This window comes from Schistocerca gregaria, chromosome 7, assembly GCF_023897955.1.
Source record: "Schistocerca gregaria isolate iqSchGreg1 chromosome 7, iqSchGreg1.2, whole genome shotgun sequence".
Taxonomy (NCBI): domain Eukaryota; kingdom Metazoa; phylum Arthropoda; class Insecta; order Orthoptera; family Acrididae; genus Schistocerca; species Schistocerca gregaria.
This window is the reverse complement of record NC_064926.1, coordinates 348742879-348769194: the sequence shown is the minus strand read 5'-3', so window position 1 is coordinate 348769194 and position 26316 is coordinate 348742879. Positions and strand designations below refer to the sequence as shown.

Sequence of the window (26316 nt, the reverse complement as noted above, 5' to 3'; positions counted from 1 at the left end):
TGGGAGAGTGAAGATGAGATAGGAATAGGATACACGATCCCAAGGGGTTGTGGTGTTACACAGTGACATAAATGTAAATTTTTTCTCCGTAATCCACTGAAAGGTTACCCTCATCCTAATTAGATACTCCTAACAATTTTCTTATTTGGATGAATGGCACTAAAATATTATAGAATGAGTTGCTGTGTGAATATAAGATAGTTTAATAGAATATTCTTATCCCACTTTGCTCACGGATTTGAAGTAATCAGCCTAGTTTCCAAAGATCGTTTGTTTTTAAATTACCATTACCTTCTTGAGAGCTAACAGAATACATAGGTATACATATATGCTTTCTTGGCTACATTGCTCCTGCCGACTACATTGGGCCAGCACTGGAAGTTGACCGGGGTGAGTAGTTGTCAGATGGAGTGGGTGAAGGCATGAAGGGGGGGGGGGGGAGGGGGGAAGGGGGGAAGGGCAGCTGAAAGCTCAGTGTGAAAAGCTGCGTGCTCATGGGATAGGAGTGTGGCACTGATGAGGTCATTCTGGCCATAGACAGGGTGAGTTGTGCCTGGCACACAATTGACATGAAGGAATGAACTGGACAGGGGGAAGGGAGGAGAGTGAGAGAGGGGGAGTGTGAGTGCAGGATAAGTGAAGTCAGGGTCATGGGGCAGGGATGGAAGTGGATTCGGATCAGGGACTAGTGGAGACTGAGGCCAGGAGCGTTGTGCACTTACTGATGACTTAGTGTGTCAACTGTAAGAGTTACATTATGTTGTAGATTATACAATGAAATACATTTCTCTGACTGTAAGAAGATCCTTTCAACTATTTATTAGTAATGTGTATAATTTGAAAGTAGTTTAATTTTATTATTTCAAAGCAAAATTTAGTATAACTCCCACTTTTTTCTGTAGGTTACTGTGATACCCGGATATCCTGGTTTCATCTCCCTAACATTATTTAAAAACTTTATCAACATAAATTATTTTGTTTATCTTGAAATTTATAAGAGCATCCAGAGCTGGGTATTTCCTTCCCAAAGAAGATATTCATATGTTCCCCAACACCAGGAACACAACTACTAGATATATGAAGAGGTTGACAAATCAGCCAACCAGTTGCAAAAAGGTTGTCTGATTTTTCGGCCTCTTCAGATTTACACAGTTACTGTTCAGCAGCCAAGTTTAAGATTTTGAAACACTAGATATATGTAGTCTGTAGAAAGCAGAGTCAGTTATGAGGTATTAAGTCATTAATTGAATACAAAATGATTTTATGATCCATTAAAGTCAATTTGTATTCAGTAGTGATTTATTACCTTGTGAGCCTTTCAGCTTTCTACAGACTGCATGGTTGCTCTCCTCCTCCATGGCTTTGTAACAACTATTAGAATTAACATTCATTGCATCAATAATTGTGTACTGTAATTGAAATGAGATTTTGGAGTATCGTATCAGTAATATGAAGATCACATTGTCGACTTAACAGGAAAAAGATACTTCACCCAATAACAAGTGAAATGGCACATTGGTTTTAAGTCTCTGGATTCTCATTTGAAAAAGGTCAGCTTTACATCCCTATCAAAGCAGCCAGCTTTAGATTTTTCCCATTCATTCATCATCTTGGACATTTTCCAGCCTCTGGCTGGATCTGTTGGGAACATAGGCCTCTCCATTGTTTTCTGTCTTGCCACCATCTCTCCGTCTTCACCTCGGTCCATTCTTCTCCTTTCTTCTGGACGCATTGCTCTACTCCTTTCAGCCATCTGTCTCTCGGTCTTCCTCTTGGTCTCTTTCCTTCCAGTTCCATCTCATGTATCCTCCTTGGTATCCTCTTCTCTTTCCATTCCCTTAACGTGTCCAAACCATTTTACGCTTGATTTCTCCATCTCCTCTTGTAATGGTTCCACCTTCATTAACTCTCTGATCCTCTCATTTCTTAACCTATCTATCTTTGTCACTCCAATACTGTTTCTCAAGAATTTCATCTCACTAGCTTGTACTTTGCTTTTCTCTCTAACCCAGGTTTCTGATGAATATGTCAGGATTGGGACATAGTATGACCGGTATATAACCTTTTTACTGGTTTGGGGTACATCCTTGCTCCATATCAGGCTTCAGACACTCTTCTGAAATCATTCTGCTTTTCTACCTGCTCGTTTATTTCTGTGTCATTGTTTCCATTTGCCTGTAGTGTGGTCTTCATGTCGGGGAGGACAAGAGAAGGGAGAAGGTAAAACCTGGTGCCGGCAATAGCCTACTCCTCTCAAAGAGCACCGAGGGGGCCACTGAACTTAACATCCCCATCTGATGAATGGGTCACCATCAACAGTGTCATGTGCCCTCACTTCGCAACACACTGTGGAGAGGTTTGGAATTTTATTTAGGATATTGACACAGAGAATGGTGATCGTGGACTTCATGCTCCCACCCATCTGCTTCCCTCTGCCATAAAGGCAAAGGGTACATTATCGACAGCACTTCGTGTACTGGCAGCCATCCGTCCAAGTAGGCCTACTGGCCACACCTGATGGTGCTTAACTTCTGTGACCTGATGGGAGCCAGTGTATCCACCTTGGCACGACTGTTGACGATTAACGCAAACGATTCCTTTGAAAAGGGCATGGCTGATTTCCTTCCCCATCCTTGTCCAGTCTAAGCCTGAGATGGTATATATATATATATATTCTCAGCACCTCACATCTTCCAGGTCAAATGACCTCACCATTGGCACGAATTTTAACTGTAACTTTCCTTACTTCTCCCACTTCTAGCCAGGGCTTGCAGTGCTAGTTTACGAATGATGCCCTAAATACACTCAACAGATCGTCTGTTTATTATATAATTTGTTTATTTTAATAGCAATTCTCCCTTTGATAAATAAAAAGAAGTACCAAAGACAGATGGTAAATATTTTCTTTCCTGATTCATTTTTATCTTTATCTTTTCTCTTAACAGGTCAAATCCATCAGATGAAATGCATAACAAGAGAACAGAGGAGCTGTCTAGTCTCCAGGTCGAATGTGAACGTTTGCGGGAAAGAGTAAGAGTCTTAGAGGCGGGCCAGGCAGTCAATGTTACACAAATTGTTGAAGAAAATGTGGCTGGGAGCAAGGAAGTGAAAGGTATATTACTACATTGCAGCGTATTTTGAATAAGAGACATGGCGTAACATGAAAATACCTGCGGCTGCAGGTGTAAGCTTTTGTATGCCTGTCAGCGATTTGTGTGAATCTGTGTACTTTTGCTAATCTGTGTACTTTTGCTAGAGAAAGTGCACGAGCTCGAAAGCTAGTGTAAGTACTGTATTCTTCTGAGTGTTTTTTTGCACCACATGTCACTCAGCTATAGATTAATGGTTGCTTTTATTTTACTTATTATTCCATCCAGGAATTTTCATTGTTGTTAAAATGAAATAAAAATAATGATCACAGTCATTTTGATAAAGGTCTAACAAAATAGATAGTACCCAACAGTACTTAAACCCACAACCTTCAGCACACCAGCCAAGCAGCTTTATCACTACAGAATGGCACAGTTTTAAAGTTTTGAGTGATTATCAAACTCTAGTACATCATGAGAAATACTTTTTTCTTGATTGCTTGTAAACAAGTGTCGGTCAGTGTGAGTGGGTACTTGGTGTGATACCTTGGACTTGAACCTGCCCCACTGTGTAGTTGATTTCGAAATACCAATCCCGTGTCTGGGGAAGTCTCCTTGTAACATGTGACTTAATGCGTGTGTGATAAGTAAATAATTATTCTGTTTCTCAAGAACAGGTACCTAATGAATTTAAAATGTGTGTGCCTTGTCATGTATTGTGCTGTTTAGGTTTAATGTCAATGATAAATTTAGATTATTTAGGGTGTAGTAAAATTCCAACCAAAAGTAATAGTAAGTCTCTCATAGAACTTTATGTATACAGTCTTCTATAATCAGCCGTGTTTTAAGGAGGTCTTTTCATCAAGTAAATGAAATATACTGAAGTATGACTAATTCATAAATAGAGTGGATCAAGGCCATGTGACTCCATTATTTGAAACCTGGTTATCATAGTATTATCTTCACAAGATATGTAAATAGTATTCTGCAGGGGATGGTGGACCATCACACACAGTTCTGCCGGCAGTCATTCGTGTGCATCATTCGCAATTGGAGCAGGGAGGAGGAATGAATATTATTCAATGCGTCCACTATTACATACCGTAATACAGCATGCAGAGTTTGAATATTTACAAATCGATATGATTACCACACTTAAGGGATTCAATCTACCTTATGTATCTAACCAGCTTGAAGTATCTTAGGCACATGTCCTGGACATGCATGTGTTCCAATTTTAAAGATTTTTGTGATGTCCTGATTCAATGATGGGTGTGCGGTCCAACAACGAAAATAAACACAACAGATGTGCCTTATTTGTCATTTTCTTTCAAATAATGCAAATCAAATGTTTAGAAAGTTGCACTGAGAAATTTAATTAGTGGCAGGGTTTGTAGGGCCACAACTGGAGGTGGGGAAACTTTTTTTACTAACAATAAGACCCAAAATGATCTGGTGTAGTAAGCTGGACCACATGGAGTATGGTGGTGGCAAAGCATCGGGCGTAGTGGATTGTCAGAGGGCCAGCCTGGCATGCAGATGAAGGTTGGCAGTGTCTTATACTGTAGTTTGAGCTGAGTGCTGACACTGGCAGCTGGTTATCATGGCCACAGTTCTGGTCATCCAGTGTTATAGTCTACGACCATAGTACTAGACACTATTGCTGTTGCCAAACTCCATACCTCGATAACAATTGGTGGTTGGTGGAATAAACAATGGCTGCCCAGCCAATGAGCAGCGCAGTGCCCTGGTGGCAGACTGTGTGCATATGAATAGCATCTCAGTGACTGTATATTTTGCTACGGTTGGTGGCAGAGTCCTTTTGATGGTTGCCTCAATGTTAATTCGATGACCACGTTCATGGCTTGCTGTAATGCAATTTTAATACTGGTAACAGTCAGTGCACTACTGCTGCCATCACCTGTGAGGAAACATGAGGAAAAGGTATGGAAAATGTGCTACACCGTCTTGCTGTAACATTCCTCCACCATTCAAAACTTTCTGTACACAAATTATTCATTGAGGCTGGTTCATGGGAAACTATTTACACGAAATAATTCACATTGACCTGACACAGCTTTAATTCATTCATGCTGACTTTTCCTGAACTATGACTGTGTCTGTGCAAAGCTGTAGGCAGAAGAAAATGAGCGTGAGGTTTGGCTGATTTTCCATCAGTGGCAAAAGCATACTGCACATGCCACAAGCAGGACCAAGATGGTGGCCAATGATGAGGTTCTCATCATGGTAGCTTGGTGGTCGTAGTTCCTTCAGTATCAGTGCATGTGTTGAAATAAATGTTCAATGCCAATCTGGTTGTTTTGAGCAGGGATTAATTGACACACATGAAGTGGTTCATGGGTGCAGAGCCACTTCTGTGCAAAGTGAGTCGATGGAGGGAGCAGACTGTTAGTAGCTAAGACGAACAGCATCAAAAGTCATAAAACACACACACACACACACACACACACACACACACACACACACACACACACACACACAGCATGTGGCAGTGGTGAACTGACGGCTATGTTTTATTGGTATCCTGGAAAGCTTACTCCAGAAGCTAGAAGCTTACACAGTGGTATGCAAATGAAGCCAGCAGTCCTGAAGACTGCTGCGCTTGCAGGACATGCCAGCATCTGGTGATGGATCTCACTCCTGTGGGTGACAGCACCTAGGCTCCAGCTCCAGCATGGAAACGTGGGCAACTGTACCGTGCCAGTCTTGTTCCTTTGCCCTCCAGGGCTGCTGCAGTGGAGGGACAGGAGGCATCTCACCAGTGCAGTAGTCCACCTCGTGCTGTATACTCAACAGCCCTGGTGCCACAATGGGCATGCCAACGTTAGCGCATGCCAGCTGCCTCCAACTGCTGCGGCTGGGCTGTTAGTTTCTGTGGCAACATTCAAAAAATAATGGCAATGCTACATTACCTCTCCTTAATACTTTCCACACACAAAATGATCATCTTTTACTTTTCCCATTCACTTACAAGTTAGAACAATATTGAAGTACTCTTTGTCTTAATAATTCATTCTTAACAAATCGCCTTTAGCAGTACAGTCTAACACCACAAAATTCCTTTGTTTGGCATCTCCCTTGTCAGTATGATGGGTTTTTAACCTGATTTTTAGGAACATTGTCAGAACTTTGCCCTACAACAGTTCCCCTTATGCTTTCCTATAAAATAATTCACCAAACTATCTTCATACTTGTTCCACATATATTACTACACTCATTTGTCGACAGGCAATGTCCCTTAACTCACTCACTGTAATGCTCATCACAGATTGGATTTCTCTCAAAATATTTTACTCTTGGGTACGCCTGTTCATTGAAAGCAACTTCCTTGTGTCTAATAGCACTACATCATACGAATTAAGCCTTAGTGATTTTGTTCACAGTTTAATCAATGTATTGCTTAAGACAGGTGAACCTTGTGACAGTACTCCACTGTTGACAGCTTTCCTTAGCTGTAATTTTGTTCCCTCACGTTTTTCCATGACTCACTGAGGGTCAACTTAGGCATGATAGTTTACTCTCAGGGTTTCGTCATACTCTTCACCTACGTTATCCCTGTCACGCATGTCGGACTGCAGCTGAATGGTAAGCAGCTTACAGCATTTGTCACAGCTTGCTCTGTTAGGCTGTGACATAGTGCCTGCACTACTGTAACATTCTGAACCTCAAGCATACATTCAAAAGATTCAGCCTGATTACTATATCTCCTCTTCTTTTTCCTATGTTTACCCCGTTTATGCATCTATACTGCTTCCTCCACAACATCTGCAACACAGCTGTGAACATCAGCAACATCCTTCGCATTCCCTGTAGTATCTACAATAATATCATTGTCTGCAGTTCCACTCTGTGTGACGCAAAACTCAGTGGCAACATGCTTCTCTGTACATAATGGCCTAGACTCTGTGACCCCAGAAAACACCCATTATCACCCAATAAGGAAAATACTACTGCACTTAATCACCCACATTGCTATCAGTACACTTATCAGTGAGGTCTCTGGGATGGACAATCCACAACAAATTTTCTTATAACCTTTCCAGTTTTCTGCTGTGAAAATGTGTGTCATGTATTTCTATCATTGCATGGTGATTTCATCTTGACTCAGAGCACTGTGTGTGTACCCAAAAATTGGACACTGTTGTGCAGTCCTTGTTTTGAGACTCCTCTTTGATAAAAAGCTGAGATGGCTTCCCTTTATTTGTCTACATCAGAATAGCTGCATGTGGAAGCTTAATGCTCTCTGCTTCCTCACCAACACCTCTTGGAGTGCAGACCACACAACTCCACTCTATTTTTATTGGTCCTTGGTATCATCTTCACTGAACTATACTCTCCAGGTTTATATATAAGTGGCACCTTGGACTATGAAATTTTTGGACCCAGTACATTATTGTAGAGTAAGTCTGGTCACCGGTGCCTTCCAGACTAGTCCTGTAGGCAGGCTCTTCGCTAAACTGAGGTTCTTAATTCTTATATTCCAATGTTATTGGCCCTTCCTCACTTAAATAGTCAGCATATGGCAATTTCCTAGTCGCCTAACTTATTGGAATTCCCCCCCCCCCCCCCCCCCCCCCACCACCACCACCCTATACAGGTGGGGTTGACTATCTGATGATGGTCGGTCTCAGTTGGGACTTTCGGTTTAAATACACCTTGAGATGTTCAGTTGGGATGTTCAGTTACTCCCCTAACAATGTGTTCCCTTGTATTCCCATTCACTGCTCCTTGCTTATTGCACAGACTTTAAATTGAGATCAATTTATTGCAAGGACCTAAAGTTTCAGCTGCCCCCATGACCTCTTGACCTCTGTTCCATTCACTTCTTCAAGAGTGTCAGAGTGCTTGCATCATTCACATTCTTGGTTCTAAAACCATGGACAGGATAAAGCATATGCTTTTACATCTTCCCCAGCCATTAGCAGAGCTCTGTATTTTAATAAATATATCTCCCTTGACGATGGTTTGATTTATAGTCTTCATGCTCTTGATTCATGTTACTCTTGTCACCCTGTGGCAGCTTGCAATCTTCTCTTAGAGCTAAGTCATACTGTTGTGTGGACAGTATATTGTGGCAGCCGGCTGCGAGCATACACAAATGAGAACTTAGACTACCTGAGGGGAGAGGAACAGTGTGAGGGAATAAGCCCCGCCTCCCTCTTGATGGGCTGCCATCCTACTTCCGCATTTTGTGCTTCCATGAAAGCAAAACTGACATAATGGTCGTTGAGATCATCGATTCCTTTTATTGTGGTGAGATTCACATTCAAATCCTTTCATGCACTGGATTAGTCTCTTTGTTCAAAAGAGAGAGAGAGAGAGGGAGGTGGGGGGGGGGGGGGGAGGAGGAGGAGCAGGAGAAGAAGAAGAAGAAGAAGAAGAAGAAGAAGAAGAAGAAAGAAAAAATTGTTTCCACATAATACTTGTTCAGTTGCCTTTCTCTGGCTCCCAAAATGTGTATCTCAGGGAATGAACTGCTCAATCACTTGGCTAGATAAGCAATTACTCACCAATCGATTGTTTTGACAATCCTCGATGTGAACTTGCAGGTGCAGGTAAGACCTCTACTCACTCAGGTATGGAATAACATTTGGTGGGCTACCTGTCTCCCTCATAAACTATCGAGCCATCAAGGAGATTGTGGCTGCATGGCATTCCATCTTCTATTCTTCACAGAAGAATTCTATCATCCTATGTTGCCTCCACATTAGTCATACAAGAATAATCCATAGTTTGCGCCTCTGAGGATCAAACTTGCTCCTTGTGTACCATGGTGGCTCGACGCTGAAGCTGTAATTTAACATTAACCAGAGATGTCATTTCAGCTACTGACAAGGAGCCTCTCATGTCTTGTGGTAAACTTTTCTTTTTTCCTTCCCTAGGAGTGTATAAATTATTTAGCATTAACTACTAACTGTTGTGGAATTTTGATCATTTGCCTTACTTTCATAGTGCTCCTTCCAGGCTTTCTGTAACTTTAGTGATTGTTTTCTGAACTTGGAGCCACACTGCTTTAAATCTCATCATGAATCCACAGACGGTTAAAATGACCTCTCCGAGGCATGGTTTTATTAACCATAGAGAACTTTGCAGAGTGATAGTCCATTATAACATATGGCAATGAGGCATTCTAATCATTATAATGGCTGTTAACATAATGACTTAGCGTCTTATTTAAAGCTCTAAATAGCTGCTCTTTTTTTCCATCAGTTTGCAGAAGTTATGTGCTTGTATATAAGTTTCAGATTCACAGGAGATGACACAACTCCATTGGTAGATGCAACATAAAATTGCTTGTTAATCAGTTAGGAGAGCACCCCATGCCTAACTATTCACCACAGCTTTTGCCACTGTTTGAGCCTGCTGATCAGGGATGGCAATAGTTGTCAATGCAAGAAGTGTTCAAGGCATAGTGATTCCCCATGGTGTTCGCCAAAGGGTTTTGTACATATTTATTCATTTTAGATGCTTGACTGACTTCCAGTAATCTTTATAAAGACATTGTCTGATGATTAAGTTCTGCCCTTTACATGCATTGTAAGCTTCTCCTTGTGTTGCTCTAAATTTCACTTGCAAGGCCACGACCAATAGTTTACTGTAATCGAGCATTCAGATCTAGCTGTCTTCAGTATTTTGCCAAGATAGGATTGTGGACCTGCTCCAACATCTCATTGTGTAGAGTTGCTGGAACGACTATACATTGACCATGCTAGGTTGAATACGGTTTCCTGTCACCAGCCTACAACTGTGTTTGTATTGTTTATTGTTGACAGTCTCAGTTAGCAGCTTGCGCAGTTCACCATACACGTGCAGAAATACCAACACATTCTATTGCACATGCATTTTGACTCGATCATCTGCATTACCAAGAGTCAAAGTTCAAAGTCAAATTCACTGAGACATAAGGCCCCTCAGCTGGGGCAGCTAGTTGAATCTTTCAGGGTTACAAGCCATTTTAACTCTGAATGAGCAGTTACTACTTTGAAGCATACACCATACAAGTAGCAATGGAAATATGTGATATCATAAATCACGCACAGCATCTTGCTCTCCATAGTAGAAAAGTTTCTTCCAGCCTTGTTCAAATGCCTAGGAACATAGGCTGTTAGGTGCTCTGTTCCACATTCTTCTTGCTTAACATGTATTGTAAGGTGTGGTTGTTAGTATCACAATGATATATCCACAGGGGCTCGCCACCCTTTGACAGTTTGCATTTGCTTACTACAGGGCCCCAGCCTTTGGAGCATCTTTCCCCTACCATGCTGCATGTCTGTCTTCTTACTATTCTTTTTCTCTTCCCTTGTGGAATATATCTGGGGTGTTTCCAGAATGTGTTCTGCGTTTTCAGTGGCAGACATCAGAACAGTCTAACCATTGTTTTTTGTTTCTTCTTTCTTTCTTTATTCACTTTCTCGTATCCTTCCTCTGCTTTGGTGTTTGAGGTACCTCTCTTTCTTCTTTTTCCCTGTGTGCTCCTGAAGGCCAGCCAATGCATCTGACACTTAACAGGTAACTTAGTGACACGTAATTCCCAGCCCCGGGTCGACAAGTTGGGTACGCACATGCCCCCTGGTACGGGCCAGGCCCAGGGAGGGGTAATTGCCTGAGCTGCTACCTTCCCAGATTGCCGATTGGTCCCTCTGTCAGGTGTTCGGGAGGTGCGACCTGAGGTGTGAACAATCACCTAAGGTGGATACCCCCACTCCCTCTGATGCAGGTCCCCCAGTTGGAAGGAGTGCGCCATTGGAGATATTGGTAGTCATGGGGAATTTTCTCGCAATGAGCCCATCATCATCTTCGCACTCTATATCTACCAAACGTAAATGGAATGAAGCTTCTGACTCAAAGACCCTCCCAGCTGCACCACAGTTTCTTGTGGTTTCATGCACTGAAGATGGTCAACCATTTGCTATGGTAAATCCGTTTATTATTCAGAAAGGTGTTGATGCAATTGCCAGTCCTGTGAAATCATGCTCTCGTTTACGCAGTGGCATTTTGCTTTTGGAGATGACTTTTGATTCTCAAGCACAACAACTGCTTGCCGCTTTGCTTCTCCGTGGTTATCCTGTTCGTATTGAGGCCAACAGAACTCTTAGTTCTTCCCATGGTGTTATTTATACTAGGCTGCTCAATGGTCTGACCGAGGCAGAAATCCAAACAAACCTCTCTGATCGGGGTGTCATTGCTGTCCATCGGGTGATGAAAAAGATAGATGCATCCTTAGTGCCCAAAAGCACTGTTTTTCTCACCTTCAATAGAGTGGTGCTTCTGTCCAAGATCAAAGTAGGCTATGAAGTTGTTATAGTCCGACCATACATTCCGAATCCGATGCGCTGCTACCAGTGTAGTTATTTCCACTATACTCAAGTGTCTTGTTGACACCTGGCTAAATGTGTAACCTGGGGTAGGGAAATGCATGAGGGCGATTGTCCTCCTCCTTCTCCCCATGTATCGACTGCAGTGGTTACTATGCTGCCTCCTCTTGAGATTGTCCCATGTATTTCGATGAGCGGGCTGTCCAGGATATCCGGGTAAAGGGCAAAGTGTCCTTTCCGGTCGCTTGCAAGTTATTGGCTAGCTGCAAACCCTCCGTTCTACCATCTGGCACTTACAGTACTGTTTTTGCTACATCTCATTCCATGAAGGACGTGGCCATGCAGACATGTGACCTCCAAATTCAGCACTGAGGTTGTGAAATTGCCCAGTCTCAAGGTAGCATTGCTGTCTCCTCATCCAGCTGTGCGACAAGCCACCAAACATTTTTCTCCTGGGGTGAAGTCACCTGCTACACAACCGGCAGGCCGGAAAGGGCAGAAGGAATACTCCGACAAAGACTTCCTATGTCCCTTTAGCCAACAAACATCTGGGTCTGCCTCTGCCAAACAAAGAATTTAAGAAGTCAAACAAAGCCAAGTGGTCTTCTCTGTCGCCAACTCAGCAGCCATCGAGGTGACAGTCCTTCATTTTTTTCCCTCCTCCCCTTTCTTCATTATGGTCTCCTTCAATAGAACATCTGTGGCCTTCGCTCAAACAGAGGATTTATGGCTTCTCTTAGAATCGCAGCGTCTGCTTGTTCTCTGCCTCCAGGAAACAAAATTGCATCCTGACAACCGCTTTGAGTCCTTGCATTTCTTCCTGGTCCGTTTTGACCTTCCCTCACAAGGACGGCATTCTGTCTCATGAGAGAGTCATGATGCTCATATGGGATGATGTTCATAGCCAGCCCATCTCCCCGACTACTCACCTTAAAGCTGTTGCAGTTTGCCTTTTACTTCCTCCAGCTTATTGGGCAGCTACCTCACCCCTTAACACCCAGGAACACCCTCATTCCTTTCAGACCCCACACACACCTATTCCTATTTGGACCTATTCTTCTGCAATAGCTTGCCCATCGTCCTGAGTGGCCTGTTCTCTCTGACACATACTCGAGCGACCATTTCCCATGTGCTATCTGTTTGCAGAATCCTACCCCACCTACGTGCACACTCAAATGGCAGCTTACCAAGGCCGACTGGACGCTTTACTCCTCCATGGCAACCTTCAATGAAGAATATTTGCCCAGTTGTGATGACTATTCAAATATCTTACAAACATTATCCTTACCATTGCAGAATGTTCCATCCCTTGCACTTCCTCTGAACCAAGCCGTGTCCCAGTTCCTTGGTCAACTGACGCATGCCGTGATGCAATTTGTGTGCAGAGACGTGCTGTCTGCATTTTTAACTGTCATCCTGCAATGGCAAACTGCATTCATTATAAACAGTTGCGTGCACAGTGTCATAGAATTCTACAGTGTACTAAAGAAGCTAGCTGGATGTCATTCACTAGTTCTTTTTAACATCTCCACTCTCCTTTCTGTTGGTTGGGCTAATGTCTGACGGCTCTCTGGGACCAAGATCCGTTCCCATTTTATGGCCTGACAGTAGCAGATGATGTCATAGTGGACACTATTGCTATCTCTCGCCACTATTTTTTTTGGGATTTCAAGCTCCATCCGCTATCACCCTGTGTTCCTCCATCAGAAACGACTGGAGGAGTCTTGGACGATACCCTTCTCTTCTCAGAATCGTGAATGCTACAATGCTGCCTTTAGTATGAGGGAGTTAGATCATGCTCTCAGGGCCAGACAATATTCACATTCAGATGTTGCAGCACCTTTCTCTTGTGGACAAGCACTTTCTGCTTCTTACGTACAACCACATCAGGACAGAGGGCACGTTTCCCAGACACTGGCATGAAGCCACTGTCACACCCCTACCTAAGCCCATTAAGTAAAAACACCTCCCTTCTAGCTACCGCCTCATTTCTCTCACCATTTGTATTTGCAAGGTAATGGTATGGTGGCTCAAGTCTCGCAATCTATTAACCACTGCTCAGTGTAGATTTTGAGGGCGCCATTCTGCAGCTGACCATCTCATCACTTTATCCACCCATGTCATGAATGGTTTTCTGCGGAAATCGCAGACTGTGCCCCATGTTTTCCAATTTGGAGAAAGCCTACAACACCTACTGGAGAACGGGTAGAATACCAGAGGATCTGTACCCTCTAGTCATGGGGCTTCTGTGGCTGCCTGCCTGTCCCATTTCCTTCAGGAATTTTTAAATGGCTGAGTTTTCAAGGTACTTGTGGGCCCTGCATTGTCTGACACCTTTATGCAGGAAAATGGTATGTCTCAGGGTTCCGTCCTGAGTGTTGCCCCTCTTTGCTCTCGCCATTAAACCTATAATGACCTGTCTCTCGCCAGGCATCTGGAGCTCCCTTTTTGTTGACGATTTTGCCATATAATGCAGTTCTCCATGGCCTTGTCTCATTGAGCGGCATCTTCAGCGATGTCTCGGTCGTCTTCACTCATGGTGCATCGACAATGGCTTTCATTTTTCTTCTGACAAAACCATTTGTATGAATTTCTGGTGGCGCAATTGGTTTCTTCCACCGTCTTTACATCTAGGGCCTGTTAGTCTTCCATTCATTGAAACTATGAAATTCCTGGAGCTCATGATTGACAGGAAACTTTCTTGGTCCTCCCGTGTGTCTTACTTGGCAGCCTGCTGTATGTGGTTCCTCAGTGTCTTGTGTGTCCTCAGCGGTACTTACCTGGGGAGCAGATCATACCACCCTCCTCCGTTTGTAGTGTTACCTAGTCCGTTTGAAACTAAACTATGGTTGTTTTGTTTATGCATCTGCACATCCTTTCCTCCTACGCCATGTAACATTATCCACCATCATCGCATCCATTTGGCCGTTGGCGCCTTTTAGACTAGCCTGTTTGCAAATCTATATGCAGAAGCTGCCAAACTACCGTGATTTTGTCCTCAGCAGATATGCATGTTGTTTGTCTGCTATGCGTGGCTACCAAACCTATGCCGCCTCTTTCGGTGACTCCTTTGATCACCATTATGTCTCTGTTACCTCCTGGAGTTCTATTTTGGCTCTTGCTCTGGCAGCTTAATTTCACACTCCATACCACTTTCCCGGTGGGTGTGCGCCTTTCACCACCTTGGCTTCGTGTGGCAGTTCACGTTCACCTAAGCCTTCATTCTCTTCCTAAGTACTCTGCTCGAGCCTTGCTTTGTCGCCTTTAGTTTCACGACCTAAGCAAGGACCTTCGCGATAGTACCTTTGTGTATACTGATGGCTCTCAGACTGACCGTAGTGTTGGGTGTGCCTTCGTTATCGGCACCGATGTATTTCAGCAACAGCTTCTGAAACACTGCTTAGTATTTACAGCAGAGATCTTCGTCCTGCATCAGGCGACGCAGTACATCCCGCGACACAGGCTTTGGAATTGCGTCACCTGCTCAGACACTCTGCTGTACACCATCCATCCCCTAATGCGACGCATCCAGGAAAGCTGTCGCTTGGTCACTCTTGATGGAGCCAATGTGATGTTTATGTGGGTTTCTGGCCACATCGGTCTCTGTGTTGCCATCTGTCAACAGGTGGTACCACTTTGGCATACCACTGGTCCTCCCTTCATGGAAACGAGTTCTGGGTTATTAAGCCTCTCTCAGCGGCTTGGACAACCTCGTCTTGGCTCCCTCGCTGTTAGATCATCTTGGCTAGGATGCGCATCTGGCACTGTCTTTTTAGCCTTCACCGTTTGTTAAGTTGTGCTCTCCCACCACTTTGTGGTCATTGACCTGAACGTTTGACAGTCTGCCATTTCCTGACAGAATTCCCTTTTTTAATCCACTTACATTCTCATTTGTGTTTGTTATCTGAGTTATCAGTCATTTTAGTGAATGACTTGGCTGTCGACGGTATTTCACTTTTTACCCATTGTAGCAATATGGCAGCAGGCCATTTAATTTTTAGTTTAGGGCCTCCATTCCTCAATGGCATATTTTATAGACCTTTCTATATGTTCCTGGTTTTAGCTGTCTTCTCGTCTGTCTTTTGAGATTAGCATGTAGTCATTTTCAACTTCTCCCTTTGTCTTAGTGTTCTATAATTCGGACATGGGCATGTATGACTCTAGTTGTGTTTGCACCCTAAAACAAGATAAAACAAAACAAACAAACCAAAGCCATCACAATGGTATAGGCTGCTTCTGGTAATCCGCCAAGAATATTATCTGTGTTCAATAAGTCCTTCAACCACATAAAGGTTCCTTCACAATGTGGTGTTCAAGAAAACTACCCACTTCTTCAGAAGATATATGAGGGGTGTCCCAATTTCTGCAAAGCTGTGCACAAATTTGTGGTAATGTTTTAGCCATGCCCATAAAGAACTGCAGGTATCTCGCTTCATTAGGTATAGGAAATTCCCATGCAATTTGTAAAAGTCAAGGTTCTATCTGTAACTATGCTAAATGCTCCTGGATGTCCTTTGAAAACACAGCATCCTCATACACAATGCCTTGGTTTCAGGCCTGGTAGTACTCTGTTTAACAGGTGCTGGAACATCACCAGTACATTCTTCAATCCAAACGGTATTTGTGTTATGAATAGCAAGCGCGCACACCTGTAAACTCAGTCTCGTATTGATCAATTTGTGCTACTGCCAAGTGATGGTATCTGCATTATAAATCCATTATTGTAAAACCTTTGTTTTTCACTGTTTCCGTAACATTCAACATTGTGTAAGCATTCCATGCCTAACCACTAGTTTAAATATTGATAATCACAGCGTAAGTATTCTCTCCTCTCATTCCTGCTCTTTTTGAATGCAGTTACCTTGGGTGCCTCTATTGGGCTGGTACTTTCTTCTATAATCCTGTCGTCCAGCTGTTAATTTATACACCAACACTTTCCCTTCCATACTCCATTTGGAGGCAGGTCCAAATTTCTTACTCCATCTTGACTGCCATGGATACCCATTAGCCCGTATTCTCGAATGGATGACTGTCAAACTGCTCAGGGCCTGGCTGTATGGTGGCCATACAGATATAGTGGCTGAGCAGCTCAGTGTCCTGGTGGCTGGCTGGCCAAACGTGTATAGATGTCACCTTGGTGACTGAATGTTCTGTTGTGGGTGGTGGAAGCATCACAGCAATAATTGCCATAATGCAGCTGTAATACTAGTACTGATCGGTGTGTTAGCAATGTAATCAGTTGTGGAGAAAGTTTACTAAAAGTGCAGAATGTGTGCTGCACCTACACTTCACTATATTGGAAAAAATATTGTTGCTGGAAGAGGCTTCTTTAATGCCTTTCTTTTATGAAGTGTAATATCTTTAGGACTGTGCCCATTTGTAATCACCTCATATTTTATTGAATGTGTTAAGTTAAGAAGTTTTATAAAACATATTTTTGCTTCTTACAGAACTCCGTGAGCAGTTGACGTCTTATCAGCTCAAAATGCAGCGAATGAAAGAGGCATTTACATCTTCCGGCCAGGAATTTCGTGAAGCTTGTTATGTGCTTTTGGGTTATAAGATAGATCGCATTCAACAGAATCACTACCGTCTGGCGAGCATGTATGCGGATTCACAAGATGATCACCTCATGTTTAAGGTAACACAACATGCATGTCATCCACATAAGGATATTCATATTTTAGTTTGATTCATTTATTTGAGAAGCAGAATGAACATTTCATTTGTTCTCTAGGTTATTTCTGCAGCTGTAATACTAATTTGGGCATGTGGCAGTGAATCTCTTATAATAATAAAGTTGACTCAAATGGGCTGTCTATGTTTCCATTAACTCAGTGACCTATATGTTCTTATATGTAATCATCCTTCATTGTTACATTTTTGTTTAATGCAATGAATTATATTTTGTGCCCCATATAGAATAGTATTGATACAGAAATCTGTACCAGAAGCTCTGTTTATAAACTATAGCCCTCTTATCCAGTGATATGTCATTGGAGATCATTTACTAGTGTCTCCAGTTTTAATTGACCTTTTAATTCTTGTTCCCCAGGTTGTTATTGACATTGCTTTTATCAGGTAAGTTTCCCTGTAAACAGCAGCTTGAGCCACCAACATGGTCTTATTTCAAGCTGTGTTGTATATGCAATACAGTGTTGGTAACTAACTAATGCATTTGTGTGGCTTTCCTTATGTTTTTCTTTATCTCTATACAAATTGATGTATAGGCATATAGGAAAACACAAGACTTATACCAGATAGTGAGTGAAGTGCTGTGTAAATGGACACAGTCTCTGTCATGTTAATAACATTAAAACAGTGAGACAATTGTCCATGAACACAGAGACTTAAGACCTGTGGCTTTAACCACTGACATGCTACTGTTCTCCTGAGATGAATATGTTGGAGGTACTTCTATGTATCAGAGTCACCTTTATAATTGCAATGACATGGAAAATCTTACAACATGTAGACAGTTGATGAGAGGAAAATGTGAAAAATTGCAGCTGTAAATTATCTCATTGTGGGTAACTTGGGAAATAACTGCATGTTTGATGTGATGTGTCTACAAAGGTTTCATACAAAGTACCCAAGGAACTGAATGATGTTGTGATTAGTTATCATAATTCCTTATTAAAATCTTCTGTCATACTGAAGAATTGGATATAAACATCTTCAGTTACCAATGGTTGTGATTAAGTGTTGTTAAAATTATAGACATGCAGAAGGACTAGCCAGTACCTCTGTTCAGAAGATTCAAGTTTCTATACTAATAATAGAAATATTTAAAATAGGAAACAGACTTCTAGATTTCGTAATAATATGTTCATTCTCCAGAAAAGATATTGGGACAGAGGGGATAAATGGGCTCGTTACCCAGAAGATAGCTTGAGTGGGGCCACCTGCTGTGAGAAATGAGAAAGGCATTAGATGAGTAAGTGCTGTGGTGGACAAAATGGCAAAAGAGATGGTGAAAAAGGAAAATAAATAAGCAAGTCATAAAATTCTAATAACTACCATGAAGGAAAGGGTGGGAGGGAAGTTATACTAGTGGTTGTTAAGTCATAAAGGGTGGCAGAATTCGAGCTTGTGTTGGAGAGCAAGTTCTCATCTCTAGAGTTCAGGAACACTAATGATAGGTGGGAGGATTCAAATGATCATGTGGTAGTGTTAACACTCAGGCCACACTAGCCACACTATGGAGCAGGGGCTGCAGCTGGGTACTAGACACCCAAAAATAAACAGGTCTCTTTCAATCATACATTCAGCCAGGTTAGTGGTGGTCATTCCTACACAAAGAGCAGCTCTATACACACATTAGTTGATAAGTCATGTGAGCTTTCGTATGTTGCTGTGTCTGTAATTTTGTACAATTCTAGTGGTGCGACAGGAGTAAGAGGGTGTTTGCAAGGAGTAGTTTTCTACAGTGGAAAAGGTTTAATTTCTTAATTCAATGAAACCAGAACTTTTTTGAAGTGGTAACATTTCATATCAGCCTCAACTGAGAAAAGACTGGTCGGGATTATCTGTTATTTTAAATAAGTGCTGGTAAATACCCATTCTGTTCATATGCAAGATACACCTTTACAGCTATGTAGGAAAGGACATGGCTGCTGAAGATGGTATTCAATGTGAAGTGAGTTCTTTTTACTTCAAGATACATTCTATTTAACATAATATGAAAGACTGTCTTCGGAGCACATAAATGCCTAATCCACTTGAAGAAGCTGATACTGTTACATAATTGCTGTTGTGGTGGTTTGCAGTTCTGTAGTTGTTAGAGATATGAATGACCCTTCATCATAAGATTATAAAAGTGAGAAATTTTCCCATGCTGGCTTTGAAGAAACACTATGGTTCACTCCAAAAGTCTTAACATCATCTGCTTTTATGGAATGGTTAGTTTGTAATGATTTGTGCAAATGACCAAGTGAGGTTGTATTAACCAAAATTGAAAAAGTACATGAAGTAAAATATTTCCTAATCACTAATTCTTGTGGTTATTACATTTGGAATGGGAGGGTTCTCCCTTAATTGCATCTTAACACTTTCACTGCTACAAATGACCTCTCTGTATTCTGTGCTGAAATGCTTTTTGTTATGGCTGAACTGATCACCAAACGCTGGTGCCTCTGCTGAAATATTACATTTCAGCCAATATAAAATACTTATTGTCCAATTATGCAAAAATTATTAGGTGGAAAAAATTTGATTTTTGCACATCTTATAGTCTTGTCTTTGCTTGATAAAGGATGCAATACTTACTGCACTGAATCAAATTAAGTAAATCACTGCACGAAATTTTAAAGATTTTGCAGAGGTAAAAAAACCCATTGCATATGGTTTATTTTAGCTCATATATTGCATTAAATGAAATGTAGATAAGATTTCGAATTTTTGTTTAAATTGTAGAGCAAAACAATATCTACTTCATTCTAGAGTTATTGGGTTGTATATCTGAAGGACAGTCATGCACAATTTGCCCATTCACGTCCCTGCACATTGCAAATCATGTGGTCATAACAATTGTCGCATCTCATAAACGATTCAAAATGTCAAAACAAGGTGTGGTGTTTTTTCAAATGATAGCATGCAATGAGTCCCGTATACTGTATGAATTTTTTTTGTTCACTGAGATATGGAAGGAACTCGTCCGCAGCAGTGATAGGTTGACTGCCCAGGATGCATATGGATGTCCATAGTACTATAGAAAAACCTGAGTGGTGCATGCATGTGTGTCCGCAGTATCTCAGGAATGTTGTGGGTGGATGTGTGTATACAAGGAGACCACCTATGGTAAATCCTAATTTCCACTCCATTTGTTCAAGGTTGTGCAACTGTTAGACTCATAATGTAACCAGATTGATGGATCCATTTTTAAGGAGCAAATATGGATGAACTATTATTAAACTACACTGCATAATGCATGGTGTTTCTATCCTTTATATTTGATTGCTCTGTGTCTGTCAAAGACTGACTGACAGCTTAATTACAGTATTGACTTGGACTCCTTTGGTGCATTATCAGTATGTGAACTGGTAATGTTTATCTAGAGCTCTCATGTATAGAAGCACTCAGGCCTGAGTTGAGGCTGCTAGGAGCCATCCTCTTCCAGAGATTTTGCACTATAAATAGGCATTACCAAGCTCGTTAAGCTACGACAGGCAACTGTATGATGGGTAGTCTGTATCCTGACCCAGGTCAAAGATTGATGGGAGCATGGACTATGACAACTCACACCAATAGCTTGCCCATGTCCATCTGTGCCTCCACAGTACTACACAAATATTGGCTGAATGGGCAGTTGCAGAGACCTTAAAACCCCAACTGTTTTGACTACTTCTTATTGAGAGACAATAAAGTGCTGAACTTCAGGGCTAAAAAGTGAGTTAGTGGAGCTGTAAGAAGAGTTGTTACATAACATTAAATGAGAAATAATGAGGTTATTAAAAGTGAGCTGAAAGAATGACATGTTCAAATTAAACTTGGGAAATAAGTTTTATTACTACATATACGATTTACAGTGGACTAGAAAATTGATAACATTAGTACAGATATTGAAGTAATCTCAGACAGAACTGTAATAATTGTTTTAAATGTAGACAAAAATATTTTATAGAAATCTCTGAAGTCTGTGATCCAACACTTTCACATTTTGATGAGGTAGAGGTGCTCTGTGAAGAGTTACAAAATCTGTTCAGTGACGGCAACCACCACCACAAGATGATTGGGGGAAGAAGGCGGGAGGGCTGAGAAATTTAATAAAAAGTAACAGGACAAAAACCTAAAACAGTTCTTGTTCAGTGGGGAACTTTGGATTATAATACATTAGCAAAAAGTTGCTAAGAGGAACACGTTTCCCCTCAACACACCTTCAAAAGAAACAAGCATAAAATGACTAGGTAAGGAAGAAATGAAAGTGAGTAAGTTTTGTGAAACAGTAAAGAAATTATTGAATATGTGATGGTCCTAAAGAACTTTTGACTTACGAGATGTAGAATAAAAAGGTAAAAAACTAGAAACAAATACAGTCACTAGGTAGAAATCAGAAATGTGGAATGAAGTAACTAACTTAAGAATTGGGTGACATACCTGATAATAGTTACCAAACAAGTTCAACGTCTTCAAAAATAATGGTTATACAGACATAGATGAAAGAGGCAATTATTTGATTAAAGTACTTATATTTACAGCAGAAGATTTTGTAAGTAGGTAGAAAAATCATTAGTTTGTCAAATTATGTGGCAGTCTACAACTTTGTTTGATGTGTTTCAGATGTCTGAGAGAAATTTTGATTGACAGACGATTTGACAGATATGTGATGTTTTGCAATGCAATGTAAGTGAGGAAGAGTTTTTATTATAGTTTGTCTCATTGCTTCATGAGTTTCCACAACTGTGGAAACTATGACCTAAGGAAAATATGGATGGAGAAAAAGAGCACCAGCAATTACCAAAATGATTAAGGAGTTGTCTTTCCTGGGCATATATTCTGCAGCAAGATGTTAAGAAGAAAACCAGTATTCCATGCACAACGCAAAAGTGGGAGCTGAATGAAATAAAAATAAATTAAAGTTGATGTAATCATCATGTTCAGTGTGCAATGTTTCCTTTATCAGATTTTCATGTGTATATTTATTTCTGAATTTCAATCATTCCGTGGACCAGCATTTTGTTTTATTTTTCTTCTTTATACATAGTGCTAAAGTCAGTGCAAGAAATGTTTTCCGTGTATTGGTAGCAATTCCCACTAGTGTCAAAATACTTCGTGGCACGATATGCATAGTGTGGCAGCTGCTTCAAAAATAAGGCTAAATTTGCCAGATTGTGTTGTAACACCACACTTGCGTGACAAACCCATGGATAGGAGACAGCAAATTTGACCAAGAAGTTATCATATATAGGGGACTTAATAGGAACATGATAGAATACATTGGATTAAGCTGAAGTACTCTTAAAATGTATATATGTGGAATAAAAAGTTGTGGTAAAAGAGACAATAAAAGCGTGAACTAAATGCAACAGAACCTTTTGCTCAATAGAGACCACATTTCAGCAGTTATGATGAAACTAACAACAGAGACAAAATTCTACAATCCATCAAATATTTCTTTACATATTTGTATAGTTCAGTTGATCCAGTCCTGTATTTGAGGCTGTTTATGAGTCTGCCATTAACTTTATAACCTCCTAGCTGTGTTTTGAACACTGCACAGATTAAATTGCATGATGGGGCTGCCACCTCTAGGTACTGCACCCTACTTGATTTTGAGTTCAGAACAGGCACCAGCCTAATCCTGGAAAGGAAGATAATGGTGATGATATTTGTGTAGTTAAAAAGGTGAAACAGAAACAGTGATGGTTAATAATGAAAACAACAATAGCAAAAACTTATGCACTGCCTCTAATGACCTCATCCTCGATGGGACATTAAACACAATTTTTTTTTTTCTTTTAATATTTGCAAAAATAACCATTGAATTACATTATATATCTCACATATTGTAACGAGAATTATCCAGCATATCCTGTCATGCATTTACATTGACATAACAACACAAAAGTGAGGTATTCTGTTAAGACAATTTGACAATAATTCTTTAAGCATAAGAGAACAATAATGGTCATACACTATGTTGTTGCATTGACAGCCACAATAATTACGTACTCCAGAATGATGTGACATTGCTTTATCAAATACCAAACAACAATCATCATAACTTAGTTCGGTTTTCTTGCCAAAACGTTTATGCCCGCTGTAAATAATACCCTGCATTATTATTGCACAGAGATGTGACTTAACAGTCCTGCTTTGTGCCCTAAAATGAGTAGCATTGTGCAGAAAATCTTCATCACTGGCCAACCTAAGAAGTATTCTGATCCACCCACATGCCATTTTCTGCCATTGGTCCATATCGCCATCTTCAATGTCCTCAGCGGCAATGGGATTTAACACTTATCTTCCTTCCTTGGTTGTTCATATCTGTATAAAAGGCATGTCTACATATGCCCCCTTGATATAATTCTGCCATTGGTATATCATGTCTTTCTCATAAGAGACAGGGCCCTCTGTGAAACTCATTTTTTATTTCAGTTATGAATGGCAGTTGCAAAGCTTTTAAAGTTAACAAGGGGACCAATGAGCAGTTGTCCACCTCTGTGAACTACTGTTGGCAAAGCTTAGCCAAGGACAAGTTAACCAACTAATGGCAGAGCATGGTGCCCACTACAACATGGATAACTGCAGTGCTGCTTCACCCCAAACTCCCCCATCCTCAGCCCCTCCTCTCTGCCTCCCCCTTCCCCCAAATATTCACATGTGAATTACAAGCTGAGAACATGCCTCCATCACAGTACAGTTCTCCTATCCTCTGTCTCTGAATCAATATTTAAGGTTGAATAACAAGTAAAATAGATTAAGAAAGGGCAAACCTACATTTCTAGCATTTGTAGACTTGGAGAAAGCTTTTGACAATGTTGACTGGAATACTCTTTCAAATTATGAAGGTGGCAGGGGTAAAATACAGGGAGCGAAAGGCTATTTACAGCTTGTACAGAAATCAGACGTCAGTTACAAGAGTCCTATGACATGAAAAGGAAGCAGTGTTTGGGAAGGGAGTGAAACAGGGTTGGAGCCTATCCCCAATGTTACTCAATCTGTATATTGAGCAAGCAGTAAAGGAAACAAAAGAAAAATTCGGAGTAGGTATTAAAATTCATGGAGAAGAAATAAAAACTTTGAGGTCCACCGATGACATTGTAATTCTGTCAGAGACAGTAAAGGACTTGGAAGAGCAGTTGAATGGAATGGACAGTGTCATGGAAGGAGGATATAAGATGAACATCAACAAAAGCAAAACGAGGATAATGGAATGTAGTCGAATTAAGTCGGGTGATGCTGAGGGAATTAGATTAGGAAATGAGACACTTAAAGTAGTAAAGGAGTTTTGCTATTTGGGGAGCAAAATAACTGATGATGGTCAAAGTAGAGAGGATATAAAATGTAGACTGGCAATGGCAAGAAAAGCGTTTCTGAAGAAGAGAAATTTGTTAATATCGAGCATAGATTTAAGTGTCAGGAAGCAGTTTCTGAAAGTATTTGTATGGAGTGTAGCCATGTATGGAAGTGAAACGAGGACGATAAACAGTTTAGACAAAAAGAGAATAGAAGCTTTCGAAATGGAGCTACAGAAGAATGATGATGATTAGATGGGCAGATCACATACCTAATGAGGAGGTATAATAGAATTGGGGAGAAGAGAAATTTGCGGCACAATTGGACTAGAAGAAGGGATCGGTTGGTAGGACATATTCTGAGGCATCAAGGGATCACCGATTTAGTATTGGAGGGCAGTGCAGAGGGTAAAAATTGTAGAGGGAGACCAAGAGATGAATACACTAAACAGATCCAGAAGGATGTAGGTTCCAGTAGGTACTGGGAGATGATGAAACTTGCACAGGATAGAGTAGCATGGAGGGCTGCATCAAACCAGTCTCTGGACTGAAGACAACAACAACAACGACAACAAGTAAACTGTTTATGTTCAACAGATTTTTTTTTTTTTTTATTTCTAACTAGTTGTCAGATTATTGGGCGATCTTCAGTCAACAACTGACTAAGAGATCGCAAGGATCACTTGTTCATAGGGGAAGTGGGACTTGGTGTGTGCATTTGTGTTTGCATTTACAATAGAAGATCTAGAACATGTTTCAGGCTACGTTTGTTGTAGTTTCCTTATAAACTGTTTGTAAATAACAATATACAAAACAACAGCTATTTGTGACAGTCAGTAAATATGTTTTCTGGAACCAATTTTGTTAAGTAATGTCTATTAGTTAAGTGTAAAAATGTTTTCAAGTACTTTAGTTGGTATGGACAAAAACTTTTACATTTTACATTTTTCTGCAGATGAAATCTGATGACAGTCTTGACCTGTTGGAGACAGCCTTTTCTTCATCTCTACCAGATTTTATTCAGGAAAACCTCCACATTCATCATTCTGTGCCGCTATATTTGAGTGGCATTACTCAGTATTTATTCAATCGACAGACATTGATGACAACGACATCATGATGGTGTTGACTGCAGCTACCTCAGTGTAAATGCATGAGTAAACATGGTGTTTAACTGTCATGTTAACATGATTGAAATAATAGCTCAGAGAGCTACTGTGAAACTGAAAGTAAAAAAAAAGGAGAGGAGCAGCTTATTGGATAAAGTGCATTGCACTTTGTTTTAGAATTTATATAAGAAGAGCAAGGGTTAATATACGTGATCATACTTGGTGATTGTAGAAACAATCAATTTAAGTTCCCATATCGTTCTTCTTCCAAAACTTGACTGAGAAATCAAAAATGTCAGTTTGGGCTCCCCTCTTAAGTGATACTTCAGCTTCACTTATGGTCTCATTTGTGTGTCAAAGGTGGCCTTCCTTTGTGCCTGTTTTGATCTTCCAAAAATTGTAATGAATGTTTTTGTACATACAGACAATTGCTGCAGTTGTCACAATATATTGATTTTTATTGTATCTTTTAGTCTTTTTCCATGCTATTTCCCCAACTTTATATTCCTATCAAAACTTCCTACCAATTATAGAGTATCATTTAAAGAGAAATGACATAATGAACATGTAATTATACATATTGTAAGAAAATGATGGTGATTGAAATATTATTTGTTAAATGAAAGTACATAGCGGTAATCATTATTAACTGATGAATTTCTACTAAGTATTACTTAGCAAACATTTATCTCAGGTTACCTATTTTCTTTTTTGAAGAATTAAAAATATTATTACCTACATTAAAAAACATTATTACAGTATCATATGCAGAATTTTTAAGCTACTATTTATTTGTAATACTCTCTTCTCTTTGTATGATTAACAT

The 26316-nt window shown here is 40.6% G+C and overlaps 1 protein-coding gene across 1 annotated transcript in view; it reads left to right on the top strand.

The window, feature by feature from the left end:
* LOC126282515 (mitotic spindle assembly checkpoint protein MAD1-like) overlaps window positions 1-25955 on the top strand; it is a 90019-nt gene extending 64064 nt beyond the window's left edge. Inside the window, exons 10-12 of the mRNA XM_049982173.1 lie at window positions 2946-3112; window positions 16876-17066; window positions 25337-25955. Of these exons, the coding sequence (XP_049838130.1) occupies window positions 2946-3112; window positions 16876-17066; window positions 25337-25501 (523 nt within the window). The 3' untranslated portion in view covers window positions 25502-25955. The remainder of the gene's footprint in view (window positions 1-2945; window positions 3113-16875; window positions 17067-25336) is intronic.
* The last annotated feature ends 361 nt before the right edge of the window (window positions 25956-26316 follow it).